The sequence below is a fragment of the Dendrobium catenatum genome, unplaced genomic scaffold, assembly GCF_001605985.2.
Source record: "Dendrobium catenatum unplaced genomic scaffold, ASM160598v2 fragScaff_scaffold_114, whole genome shotgun sequence".
NCBI lineage: Eukaryota > Viridiplantae > Streptophyta > Magnoliopsida > Asparagales > Orchidaceae > Dendrobium > Dendrobium catenatum.
The window spans coordinates 1085279-1099613 of record NW_021318576.1 but is presented as its reverse complement, the minus strand read 5'-3'; the positions used below and the strand labels follow the sequence as shown (position 1 = coordinate 1099613).

General features: G+C 37.6%; 1 protein-coding gene across 1 annotated transcript; it reads left to right on the top strand.

The window, feature by feature from the left end:
- Nucleotides 1-11026: 11026 nt before the first annotated feature.
- On the top strand, nucleotides 11027-14116 carry LOC110099509. Its single transcript, XM_020826689.1, has 5 exons — nucleotides 11027-11312; nucleotides 11568-11994; nucleotides 12084-12432; nucleotides 13595-13685; nucleotides 13842-14116. Exons 1-5 carry the CDS (start codon nucleotides 11027-11029, stop codon nucleotides 14114-14116), a joined length of 1428 nt encoding a protein of 475 aa, XP_020682348.1.
- Nucleotides 14117-14335: the final 219 nt, after the last annotated feature.

Genomic DNA, 14335 nt, shown 5'->3' with positions numbered 1-14335 from the left:
AATGACTTTCAAAAAACCTAGAACTGCTTGACACAGCCATAGGTATTCCCTCCACTGCATATTCCCATTGACTGTGACTCCATTAAAGAAATTCATTCCATCAAAGAATTCTACTCTCTCTCTTGCATCAAAAGAGATGGAAAAGAAACTCTATTAACAAATCCATGAATAAGATGTGAGAACTACATATTATAGTTGGAAGCAAACCAAATGTGAGCAATATCTTATGCAAGAAAACATGAAAAAATAATAGCAAGGAAGCAAATTGTTACGGTTCTGGCAGAACCGTCCAAACCGGCCCAAGTGGGGCAGGTTCATACCTATAGAAGGCAGGCTAAACCGCCTCCTTTGATGGTTTCCCACTCATGTGGGCCCCCCTAGGGCGGCAAGGAGAGAGAGGGAAGAGGCAATAGGAAACTATTTGAATTAATAATTGTTTTAGGAAATATTTTATTAGCTTTTATTAAGAAGATTTGTATTAAAAGAGGAGAGGACATCCATGGATTGGAGTTATTCTATTGGAGTTCTCTTAGGGTTTTGGGCTCTACATTCATCATCTAGAGATTGGGAGAGAACGATCCTCCTCTCGAATTGAGGATCAATTGTATCTTTGCTTTGTTCTTTTTTCGCTTTGCTTTCTATAAGATTATCTATCATTTGATTATTTTTTCCACCATACTTTCTTCTGTTTTCTCGTTGTTTTACCGATTATTGTTAGGATTGCTTGCGAACTCAAGTATTTCCCATTAAGGTTACTTGTGAACTCAAGTATTTCCCATTAGGGTTACTTGGTATCAGAGCAAGCCTTGGGACCGATGGAGGGCTATTTTTGGCAAAATTCCAGCAGTTGTTTTTGGTCCAGAAAAGAGGGAAGTTGTTGTTTTTGGAGTCACAAATTCAGATTTTGTGAATCTACACACTCCGGATAGTGATGGCGGCCAAGAAGTGGTTGCTTTGGAAGAAAGGCTCGAATGGAAGATGAATCAAATCAAGAAAACGGTAGATGAAAGGATTTCCTCCATGGAAGGAGAAGTAGCCGATCTCCGGAACATGATGAAGAAAATGTTGGAAATCCACAACCAAACGGCGGCTTCCATGGCAAAAGGTGTGGAAGGGAAAAGCACAAATTCTGAAATCTGTAGGGAGGATGAGGTGGAAATCAGCGAAAGAGAAAGAAGAAGACCACATCTGGAGCCTGTCTAGAGGGAAGAAAGAGGAGCTATATATGGGGAACGCCAAGAGAGATACTATGGCCGTCAAGGTGCTGATTTCGATGAAAGAATAGGGGGATTCGAAGGGAGTTTGGGCTATGGCAAGGCAAGGGAAGACCAGGAGACATGGAGAGAGCCTAGCACTTGGGAGAGTGGAAGCTATGGAAGAATAAGGGGGAATGGTGGCGATCAGAAGGCTAGGAAGCTGAAGATGCCCATATTTGAATGAGAGGATGCGTATGGGTGGATTTATAAGGTGGAGAGATACTTCGCCGTCAATGGGCTAATGGAAGAGGAGAAGCTGACAACGGTAGGCTCGTGCTTGGAAGGGAAGGCTCTATCATGGTATCAGTGGAGAGACAAGAGGAGAAATATCAGAAACTTGAGGGAATTCAAGGACTTCATAATAGAATGTTTCCTAACTGATCGGGGAAGAGATTTTTATGAGCAGTTCTTTGCTCTGACATAGGAAGGATCAGTAGCTGATTACTGGGAGCAGTTTGAGCACCTGGCCAGTAGGGTGGAGCGATTATTAGATATTGTATTAGAGAAAAATTTCATGAAGGGGTTGAAGACTGAGATCCGAGTAGAAGTGAAGGTTCTGATGCCTCATGACTTGAGGGAGGCCATGAAGTTGGCACGGTTAGTTGAAAATCAGAGAAATCTGGAGAGTGGAGCCATGAGTAACAGCACTGAGAGCACTTATAGAATGACGACCACCAATCTAGCACCAAAAGGTCCAGCAACAGGAGGAAGTTGGGAGGACAGTAGGAGGGAGTGGGAGAAATTTCAAGCAATTGACAGACAAGGAGGCAGGAGAAGAGGGCTAAAGGGTTGTGCTTCAGGTGCGATGAGAAGTCTACGCCAAGGCATTTGTGCAAGGACCGAACTCTTCAGGTTCTCACCATCTGTAATGATGGGGAAACTGAGGGAGGTGAGGAGGAGACATGATACATGCAAAAATTAGGACAACCCCATAATTTTTGCAATAAAAAAGAAAGACTTCAGAAAATACTCAAAATACTAAAAATTAGACAAAATATAACTTATAGGACAAACAACAAACTTTATAAACTTTTAAATAAAACATGACACTTACAACGAAGGACGCTTACAAACTTTTAAATAAAAGCTCCTAAAGTTGCATTTTTTGAGTGAGAAGAAAGATATTGATGGGGTAGACATTTGTGGGGAGAAGAATGAGGTTAGAAGCCGAGATGAAGTATAGCTCGGAAGCTATAGAGAGGAGAAGAGATGGGAGACATAGCTCGCAAGCTATTCCAAAGAAACCCGCAGGTTTTATCCAAAAATTATCATCATAAGTCTCTTTTTTTTTTCTTACAAAACATATACTATATATATAAGAAAAAAGGGCAGCCAAACAGCCACAAAAATACTCCAACCAAGCTAATTAAAAAAGTAATATGGAAGGCCAATAATCTGTCCAGAAACAGCACCCAAAAAGTCAGATAGAAAACCAGCAAAAGCAGCCCACGGGAAAGCATCCAGGAAAGAAACTGAAAAGGCAGCACATGGGATCAGAATTAGCACCCAGCAAAGGGAGGAATAGCTCACGGGAAATAGCACCAGGGGAGAACCAAAGGGGCAACACAAGGACCGGAACCAGCACAAAGCAAGGGAGAACCAGCCACGGGAAAATAGCACCAAGAAGAAAACCGAAGAGACATAGAGAAGAGGAAAGGAAAAGACAAGGAACTTACTGCACTTAATGAGCTATTATAAAGAATACCTTTCATATTAATAAGCTAAACTTTAGCTCAAGCATTAATGAGCTAGAACCAAGTAGCTCCTAAGAATTTAGCTCAAAACCAAGGCAGCCATGGCCCAACCCGAGAGGCAACTAGCAGTACAAAGACCAAACGAACCCAAGCAACTAGTACACCCAAAGCTTGCCTACATCAATTCTCCTCCGGTTGAAAATGTTCATCTCCCGATGAGGTTGCTTTAGTTTTATTCCGAGGAGACGAAGGAAGCGTATCTAGCTCTTAAATTTTGAAAAGCTCAAACTGTAGAGGATTTCAAGAATCTGCATGATGAGACATCCATTTTGAGGTTGGAAGATTGTCCACTGGATTACTTGGATGTTTTTTATTTTCCATATTTCTAAACAAAGAAAAGAAGACTCAAAAAAACTTAAATTCACTCGATACCAAGACTCACCTGACAACACGACTCATAAACCTAGGATTTGCTAACTTGGCTTTGCTACCAAAGTGATATATGCAAAATTTAGGACAACCCACTAATTTTTGCAAGCAAAAAGAAAGACTTCAGAAAATACTCAAAATACTAAAAATTAGACAAAATACAACTTATACGACAAACAACAAACTTTATAAACTTTAAAATAAAGCATGACGCTTACAACAAAGGACGCTTAAAAAATTTTAAATAAAAGCTCCTAAAATTACATTTCTTGAGTGAGAAGAAAGGTACTGCTGGGGTGGACACTTGCAGGGAGAAAAATGAGGTTAGAAGCCGAGATGAAGTATAGCTCGCAAGCTATAGAGAGGAGAAGAGATGGGGGACATAGCTCTCAAGCTATTCCAAAGAAACCCGCAGGTTTATCCAAAAATTATCATCATAAGTCTATTTTTTTCTTACAAAACATATACTATATATAGAAGAAAAAAGGGCAGCCAAACAGCCACAAAAATACTCCAACCAAGCTAATTAAAAAAGGAATATGGAAGGCCAATAATCTGTCCATAAATAGCACCTAAAAAGTCACACAAAAAAATAGCAAAAGCAGCCCACGGGAAAGCAGCTAGGGAAGAAATCGAAAAGACAGCACATGGGATCGAAATCAACACCCAACAAAGGGAAGAGGAACAGTTCACAGGAAACAGCACCAGGGGAGAACCAAAGGGGCAGCTCAAGGACCGAAACTAGCACCCAGTAAGGGAGAACCAGCCACAGGAAAACAACACCAGGAAGAAAACCGAAGAGACAGAGAAGAGGAAAGGAAAAGGCAAGGAACTTACTCCACTTCATGAGCTATCATAAAGAATACATTTTCATATTAATGAGCTAAACTTTAGCTCAAGCATTAATGAACTAAACTTTAGCTCAAACATTAATGAGCTAGAACTAAGTAGCTCCCAAGATTTAGCTCAAAACCAAAGCAGCCAAGGCCCAACCTGAGAGGATACTAACAGTCCAAAGACTAAAAGAACCTAAGCAAGTAGTACACCCAAAGCTTGCCTACATCAAGACAGAGGAGGAGATGGATGAAAAACTGCATTTGGATCTGGCCGAGGTTTCCCTAAACTCGGTGGTAGGATTCACTACAAATCATATCATGAAGGTGAAGGGAGAGATAAAGGATAGAGAGGTGGTGGTGCTAATTGATAGTGGGGCTACCCATAATTTCATTTCACTCAGGCCGTCAACCAATTGGGAGTGAGATTGGTGGAAACTAGTTGTTACGAGGTGATGATGGGTACGGGGAAGGTGAAGAAAGGCAAGAGGATCTACAAAGGAGCGCTACTGACTATCCAGGGGATTCAGGTGAGGGAAGATTTTCTTCCACTGGAGTTAGGGAGTACAAATGTCATCCTGGGGATGAAATGGCTGCAGACTTTGGGAGACACCAAGGTGAATTGGGAAGCACTCATGATGGAGTTAATAGTAGATGGAAGGAAGATAGTGATTAAGGGAGATGCAGGGCTATCCAAATCCATGGTTTCTCTTAAAACTATGGTGAGGGATATACAATTGGCGGTGGAGAATATTTGGTGGAGCTGCACAATTTGGAGGGAGCTAGAGTGGAAGAGGGTAGGGACATACCCCTCTCCATAAAGTCACTGATTTAGCAGTTCCAAGGTGTTTCAGCAACCTTAGGGATTGCCACCACTGAGGCAGTAGGAGCACGCCATCATTTTGAGGGAGGGTGTGTCACTCATTAGTGTATGGCCTTATCGCTACCCTCATTTTTAGAAAGATGAAATTGAAATTTTGATTAGAGAGATGCTAGAGGCAAGAATCATCAGACCCAGCCAACGTTTAAAATTGCGCAATAAAAGGCGCGCCTCAGCGCAATTTCGTCCATTTAAGCCTCAAAGCCTACGCAATAAGTTTAGTTTATGAGGCTTACACCTCAAGTTTACTGAGGCGCGACTCATATATTTAAGCCGTCGCCTTTTTAAAAATTAACCTAATTTTTTTTCCAGTTCGGACCCCCAATTGCTGACGTGGCGTGCCTAGTGAAATGTCGACGTGGCATCAACATTTAAACCCTTGTAAAGATCGAATGGCGGAGTCAACGTTTCGATTTTCAAGTTACAGTAAACTTTCGAACTTTCAAGCATTCACTCCGGAGCAATTCAAGCATTCTTCACTCAGTTTCTTCTAAGATGTCGTCACCCCCAAAGAAAAAGGTAACTTAAAGCTATGTTTTCTGTTTCGTAATGCATATTTTATGGTTATGCTATACGTTGGTGTTCAAGGCTCTGAAGATCTTTGGATTTTATGCTTATTCTATGCGTATGCATGGCTTCTCGAAACTTTTTAAATGTTTGATACTTTGATGCCACCGTATTTTCTCTGTATTCAGGGTTTACGATGAATTTATGTTGAAATTTGAAACATAAAACCTAACTAGATTGCTTCTATTTACGCGTTTTCTGTGCGTATTTCATGCGTAAACTTTGCGTGTCTCATGCTTATGTTGTGCGTATTTTATGCGTGCGTATAATTTGCTGTCATTTCTTTACAATGTTCGTTCTTATGCGTATGTTATGCGTACACTGTGCGTGACCGTTGCTTACATTGTGCGTATGTTGTGCGTTGTTTTTGTGTATCTCATTTACTTATTTTTTATTTTTATTTTTAAAAATTTTCAGATATATATTCGTCCAATAACCTATCGATGCTACATGTCTACGTTTCGAACAAACTGTGATGACTTTGCTAAGCAAATTACTCCTGACTTCTTGACACATTGAGATATTTAAAGATTATACAGTTTTTGAAATTTCTTGGGTTTGAGCAAAATGTCCCTCTGGTTTATGAGCTTATCTCAAAGTGGAACATTTCAAAACAATGCTTTGTTATAAAAGGTCAACACATTCCTTTCACGGCTGATGAAGTCGCCCTTCTTACTGGTCTGCCAAATAAAGAAAAAGAAATTTCCTGGCTTTCCTTAGCACATACTTCAGTTACATCATTGGAAATAAAGACAGACATGATGGAGATGAACAAGGAAACCCCCTCAAGTCTATGTTAAGAAACTTTATCATGTATTTATATTCAAATTTACTTTTTCAACTTAACAACTTCAAAACCCCTAGGTTGCTTCAAAGAATAGCAAATAATCCAAATGAATTTTTGTCAATAAATTGGGCTAGTTCAATTAGGGAATTTTTAGTTGTAGAGTTTAATAAGACATCCTCCAAGATTTCAAATAAGAAGTCAGCAGGTTACATCAATGGTTTTGTACCTCTACTAATTGTGAGTACTAAGTGCTAACTATTAAATTCATTCAAAATTTTATTGGCTCAATGTGAGTGCTATAATTTTATTTCATCTTATGCAGATTTGGTTCCTGGAGCATACTTCTTTTCATGCTCCATTGTATGCTGACAAAAGGCCCCGTTTTCTACGATGGTCATCGGATATTGTATATACTACAGAAACGATTACTAACTTATTTTCTAATATAAGAAAAAGTCATATTTATAATATCCTCCAAGCAGTTACCTAGGATGAAATGGATATGGTTAATGTCCACAAATATCCATCAGACAGCCCTCCATCCCCTGATTCCCCTCATGAAATATCCACCCATCAAAACAACCCCCCCCCCAATCTCCCCATCATACCCCACCTCCTCAGCAAGACCCCCACCCACCTCCTCAGCATAAACCCCAACAAGATCCTCAGCAACCACAATTTAGTTTTTCTGCTGAAGCATTTAAATCTTTCTAAGAAAGAATAATCAAATCCTGCCAAGAAACATGTACAAAACTTTTTCTTGAATTTGAAGATAGGCTGAGCAGAAAGTTTGAAGACCTAACTGAAAGAGTTGAAGTTATCGAGGTGAAGCTCAATAAATACATTGATCAGAGAAAAATACTTCCTGAGAAAAGATCTGTAAGTTACTCTTCTTTTTTCAATAAGAAACATAAATCAGATAACCCTCCCCACAGCCCCAATAACCCAATCCCACAAAATCAGTCAATCCCAGGAGAAATGCAACTTATTCCATATACAAATTATACTGAACCAATAGCAGTAGATGATGCAAGTGAAATAGAAAGTTACAAAGGTATTCTGAGTTTGAGTCCTGAGAAGAGAAATTTTGTGCAAGAAAGTTTGAAAAGTTTAATCGAAGGTAAAAAATTTGCAACTTTATTTATGTTTAAATATTTTTATGCGTATTGTATGCGTTAGTTATGCGTATGATATGCGTTACTTATGCTTATGTTATGCTTATTAAACGCGTATGTTATGCGTATTTTATGCTTATGATACTTTTTTTTGCAGGGACGATAGTATCTTGTTTGTTAATAACATTCTGATTTCCAGATGTGATATTGACGACTTATTAAGCGACAGTTATTTAGGCAATGAACATGTAGATCTTTTTGCCCTTTTTTTTTACATGAGAAGTGCGAACTTATGCCTGACAAGTACCATAAATTTCTATATATCTCTCTAATCTATTGGGTTAGTAACTTAGTATTCAATTAATCAGTTTAACTATTGGATTTGTAACTTAAATTTACTACTTGCACTTGCAGAATACCAAAGCCAGGGAAAAATTGTCCAAATTGCAAATCAACCATATAATCGTGCTTTCTGTTTCTTCAAATAATATTTTATTACAGCCAATCATTGAATCCAATCACATTACCCTTCTGGTTGGTTTGCTGAAAGAGCAAAAATGAAAATTTTATGACTCCTTGCCCATGTCAGACCGTGTCAAAGAGCATAGGCTTGTTGTTCCAAAAATCGTAAGTATTAGATGAACATGAATTCTTCAATTTTTAAAAAATTACATAACTAATCCTTGATCTACGTATTTTTCATCTTAAAGCCCTATACTCTGACACAAAAGAAGCTTTTAAAGGTGATATCAAAAAATGGAAGCTTTCTATCATTAAAGGTGTACCACAACAGGAGAACTCTATAGATTGCGGGATGTATGTCTGTAAATATATAGAAAGAATATTTCTTGAAGGCAACACTCATTGGACTAATAGTACAAATTGGCAAACAGACATGCCAAAGTATAGGGCAGAATTTACATATGAAATATTTTGTAAAAATTTGAAAAAATAATAATTTTTCAATCTGTGTATAAATGTTTCTATGTATAAATATTTCTGACTTTCTGTGTATAAATGTTTAAACAGTTTGTGTATAAATGTTTATTTCTGAAGAATATATTTTTCAATTCTGTGTTTTTTAAACGTTTTTGAATAATATGCATAACGCACGCAACAAATATGCATAACGAACGCAACTAATACGCATAACGCAGGCACAATGAGGAGTAATATGTTTTAATTAATATATATCTTTGTTTTTAAGTTACTTACATTAAAATGATAAGGAATATGTTTTTTAAGTTACTTACATTACGCAATGTGATTTTTATCATTTCATTTTCTAGTCTTGACTCCTGAATATGATATTTGAACAAGTGCAAAGGGTATATGGCTCTTGGTGAATTGTATTTAAGGAAGATAAATAATAAGGAATATGATGTTTGAAAGATTTTGTGCTTGGAATTTGCGTTTAAAGACTAGTGTTTGAATTTCTTATTTGTTTTAAATAAAAAAATAATTTAAAAAATATTTTTTAAACGTTTTTTAATAATACGCATAACGAACGCATAAAATACGCATATGGAATGCACACAATACTCACAAAAGACGTACATAGTACTCATATAACACGCACAAATTACGCAGTAAATTTTATTTATCAAATTATATTAAATATTTTAATTAATATATATCTTTGTTTTTAAGTTACATTAAAATGATGAGGAATAAGTTTTTTAAGTTACTTACATTACGCAATGTGATTTTTATCATTTCATTTTCTAGTCTTGACTCTTGAATATGATATTTGAACAAGTGCAAAGGGTATATGGCTCTTGGTGGATTGTATTTAAGGAAGATAAATAATTAGGAATATGATGTTTGAAAGATTTTGTGTTTGGAATTTGCGTTTAAAGATTAGTATTTGAATTTCTTATTTGTTTTAAATAAAGAAATAATTTAAAAAATATTTTTTAAATGTTTTTGAATAATACGCATAACGAACGCATAAAATACGCATATGGAATGCACATAGTACTCACAAAAGACGCACACATCACGCATATAACACGCACAAATTACGCAATAAATTTTATTTATCAAATTATATTAAATAGAGTATGCAGACTACATTTAGTATGAACTGAGGGGCCGTGACATGAATAATAATTGTCGTTAGCTGTGGAGTGACGGGTGGCAGATATGATTGGGAGGATAAGAGGGTTGGTTGATTTTTTATGAGCCTTTATTACTTATTATTGCTCAACTACTATATAATGTGAGAACACTTGAAGAAAAGGGTAATTCATGATTTTCAAACAGAAGTAATACAGCCTTGATCGAAGGTAAGATTTTTTTATTTCAGAAAGTTAGTCTACGACTGCTGTTAGTTTGTGATTCTTTTGAGTATGAGGATAACTAAGTAGATTTCTAAATCAACTAAGTAAATTTCTAAATCGTTAGAATAAAAATACTAGGTAATCCTTATCCTCAAACGAATCACAAACTACCAGAAGCCGTAGACTTATTTCTGAAGCAAAAAAACTTTCCTTCTGTCTATGGCTGCGTTACTTCTATTTGACAATCATGTGTAAACATCAAAGCAAGCTTCTCTTGTAATTATTTTGGTTTAATTTTTTTAATAGAATATACATATGTTATAGCTGCTACATGAATTATGATTGATGTATTGTCTAATATAAATCATCTTTGACAATCAAGCCTTCCATTCATTACTGCGATATTTATCATCTCTCCATAGACATGGAAGGAGGATAAATATCGTAGTAATGAATGGAAGGGCTTGGTTGTAAAGATGGTTTATATTGGACAATCCAACAATCATAATTCCTGTAGGAAAGTTGATGTTGTTGAAGATGTAAATTAAGTTACAGCACTTTAAGATGTATATTGACAATCATATTGGAAGAAGTTTTATAAAATATACGTAGTATTCTGCTTAAATAAGCATTACATACGTAGTGTTTACTCATAACATACGCATAAAATACGCAGTGTCTTGCTTATCGACATTATATACACAAAATACGCATAGAATATGCAGTGTGTACTCATAACATACGCAGTATATACGCACAAAATACGCACAGCTTAAAACTGAACACACAAATTTAATCGACGGCTCAACATTATATAATACTGAACAGTGAACACATCCAGTTCGCATACTAAACCCTAAACGAGAGCTGCTCTCTTCGCCTGGAGGTTTCTTTTACTGCGAGTTGGGCTGCTGTCTTCTCCGTCCGACCGGCGGCCGCTTCTGTCTGAGGCTGCTGTCTTTTCCGACCTGCATCAGGTCATAGAAAAGATTAGTAAGAACTCGTTTGCTTCTTATTTTTCTCAATCAGGATGGTCAGAAATAAGGATAAGGCTGTATCTGGTCATAGAAAAGATCCAGCATGGAAATATAGCACTCAGGTGGATGTATGAGGCAGTGATAAAACATATGTCTATCTGAAATGCAATTACTGTGATAAAGTTGTGAAAGGTGGTGTGACTATGATGAAGGAACACCTTTCAGGTTCTCACAAGAATGTTGCTCCATGCTCCAAAGTTCCTGATGCTGTAAGGGATGAGATAAAGTCATACATGAATAAGTCTACCACATCAAAACATCTTGCACAGAAGCAATTTGAGGATAGAGTTGATGCTGGATCTTACTACGGGAGTGAGAGTAGAAATGGCTCTTCCTCCACGATACATAACAGAGGTGTACGGGATCCTATGGATCAATATATGACTAATCCAGAAGAGGATAGAGGACAAGCACAAACGATGCCTGCGGCCGGTACTAGAGAGGGTCGACGTCAGGTTTACATGGATATTGGGAGGTTTTTTTTTTAAAATGTCATACCTTTTAATGTTGTTACATCGCCTGCCTACTTCAATATGCTGCGGTCTGTAAGGTTGTATGGGAAAGGGTTGAAGGCCCCTTCTATATATGAGTTACGAACATGGATTTTAAAGGAGCTGCTGAACACAGAGCGTAACATTGATGAGATTAAAATGACATGAATTGAGACTGGTGTAACAATTATGTCAGATAGATGGTCTGACATAAAGAACAGGAGCTTGATTAACATCCTTGTGAACAATCCCTACGGCACGGTGTTTTTACGATCGATTGAAGCTTCAGATGAGGTGAAAAATGCTACATTTATTTTCAATTTACTTGATGGGATTATTGAGGAGATTGATGAGCAATTGATTGTCCAGGTAGTGACTGATAATGCCAGTGCATACAAAGCAGCTGGTCAGATGTTGAAGGAGAAGAGGACACACCTATATTGGACACCCTGCGCAGCACATTGTATCGATCTCATTTTGGAGGATCTTGGTGACTTACCTCAGCACAAGAGTGCTCTTTCTAGGGCAAAGAAGATTACAAAGTTCATCTACAATCACTCTTGGGTCTTAAGCTTGATGAGAAAGTTTTCAAAGAAAGAAATCATTCGCCCTGCAACCACTAGGTATGTTCTTAATTTTGTACATTGCAAATCATTCCTACTGTATGTTCTTAGTTCTTACATTTGTGCACTACTGCACTGTGAATCTATAGGTTTGCCACATCCTATTTGACACTACAGAGCTTGATGGAGGTGAGGCAACCTTTGGAAGCAATATTTATATCAACTGAATGGCTTAACTCTGCTTGGGGGAAGAAAAGTGATGGGAATGAAATAAGAAAGATAATTCTAAATGATAAATTTTGGGCTACTGTGAACTATGCCATTTTGAGCACGAGACCCTTAGTGCAAGTACTACGCTTAGTGGATGCGGAGAAGAAACCGGCTATGAGTTTTATTTATAATGCTATGGATGAGGCCAAGGAGATGATTGCACACAACTTGGGAGGAGAGGAGGCAAGTTATAAGGAGATTTGGGATATCATTGATGCTCGGTGGGAGGTGCAGTTATACCGTCATCTACATGCAGCGGCATATTATCTCAATCCTCAATTTCAATATTCAGAGAAGAAATCTTCAAATTCAAAGGTGAAGCTTGGTCTATATCATTGTATGGACAGGCTAAGACCGGAGCAGGCAGATAGGGAGCTTGCAGATTTATAACTTGTTATATTCCAGAATAAAGAGGGTTTTTTTTGTTTGAATGCATCAAAAGCAACCATTTTCAAACGTTCTCCAGATATAGTTATTTTGGTAAATGAAGACACTTTATTCAGTTCTGATTATATTTTTTCTTGAAAACAGTTGAATGGTGGATCCAATTTGGTGATTCCACCCCTGAGTTACAGAGTTTTGCTATAAGAGTGTTGGGCCTCACTTGCTCTTCTTCTGGGTGTGAGCGAAATTGGAGTACATATAGTCAAGTGCAAACAAAGAAGAAATCGGCTATTAACACTCAAAATGAACTCCCTCGTATATATTATGCACAACAAGAGGTTAAGAGAGAGGAGGTTGAGGAATAAGGGGTTGAAGAATGATGAGGACCCGTTGGTGTGTGATGATGTGTCATCTGATAATAAGTGGTTCATAGATGATGAGACAGATTTGTCATTATCAGACTTACAGCTAAAAGATCTAAGTGTGGATGTCTTGAGGGGAGAAGCAGATCAAGTGGGCACATCCACTAAAACCACACCACACACATCCACTAGCTCTGCAGCACAACAATCAAGTAAAGGTATTCCACAACTTCTTATATGCTATAGCATTATATTTAATTATTTATGTCAAATGAGCAATTAACATGATAATAATCTTTTCTCTTATTGAACAGGGAAGAGAAAAAGTGAGTCATATTGAAGATGATGATGAAATGACATTTATAGATACAATTGGAGAAGAAGATTCCCTTGAAGACCCACTTAGTGATGGAATATGATTGCATTTTATTTGTTCTTTGTACTTTGTGAGTTTTGTTAAACTAATATTTTCATATTTTGTGATTTTGTACTTTGAGGCATAATTTTATTGTATCTACTTTCTTACTTTCCACTATTTTCATATATTATTTAGATGTTTTTTATTGTAAGATAGAATATTGCTATTATTTTCCTTATCTCAGGCAATTTGTACTGGTATTCTTCAATGACATCCAAATCTACAGCAGAACGGAACAGGAGCATTTGAAGAGGGTGTTAGAGGTGCTGCAGGAGCACCAGCTGAGAGTCAATTTGAAGAAGTGCTGCTTCGCACAAGTCAGTGTAGAGTACTTAAGCCATGTTGTATCAAAAGAGGGGTGGCGACAGATTGATCCAAAATTGAGGCAATGTTGAAATGGCCAGTGCCTAAAAATCTAAAGGAGCTAAGGGGATTCCTAGGACTAACAGGTTACTACATAAGGTTTGTAAAAGGATACAACACCATAGCATGGCCACTCACTGAGCAATTGAAAAAAGACGATTTCATATGGGGGAAGCATCCACATCAGTCTTTGAGAGCTTGTTGGAAGGCTATAACTACGGTACCGGTCCTAGCTTTGTCGAATTTTACTCAAACCTTCATAGTGGAGACAGACACCTCGGTGTATGGACTGGGTGTCGTACTTAGGCAGGATCATCGACCCATTGCCTACTTCAGCCAGGTGTTGACTGCTAGAGCCAGGCTAAATTCAGTCTATGAGAGGTAGTTGATGGCCATCATTTTGGCCATCTAAAATCGGCGACCCTACATCCTAGAGAGGTATTTCAATGTCATGACCGGCCAGCGGAGCTTGAAATACTTGTTGAAATAGCAGATGGTGGTAGAGCATCAGAGGTTGCTATCCAAGTTGCTGGGGTATGATTTCAAGATTCAGTACAGACCAAGAGTGGAGAACAAGGCGGCATATACCTTATCCAGATGCATG

Bases quoted from the DNA above. Each gene is read 5' to 3' on its own strand.
- LOC110099509 (XM_020826689.1), top strand. From the start codon at position 11,027: ATGAAGGAACACCTTTCAGGTTCTCACAAGAATGTTGCTCCATGCTCC. The intron at 11,995-12,083 runs GTATGTTCTTAA...GTGAATCTATAG, and splicing joins ATTCGCCCTGCAACCACTAG to GTTTGCCACATCCTATTTGA. The intron at 13,686-13,841 runs GTCAGTGTAGAG...GGTTTGTAAAAG, and splicing joins AGAAGTGCTGCTTCGCACAA to GATACAACACCATAGCATGG.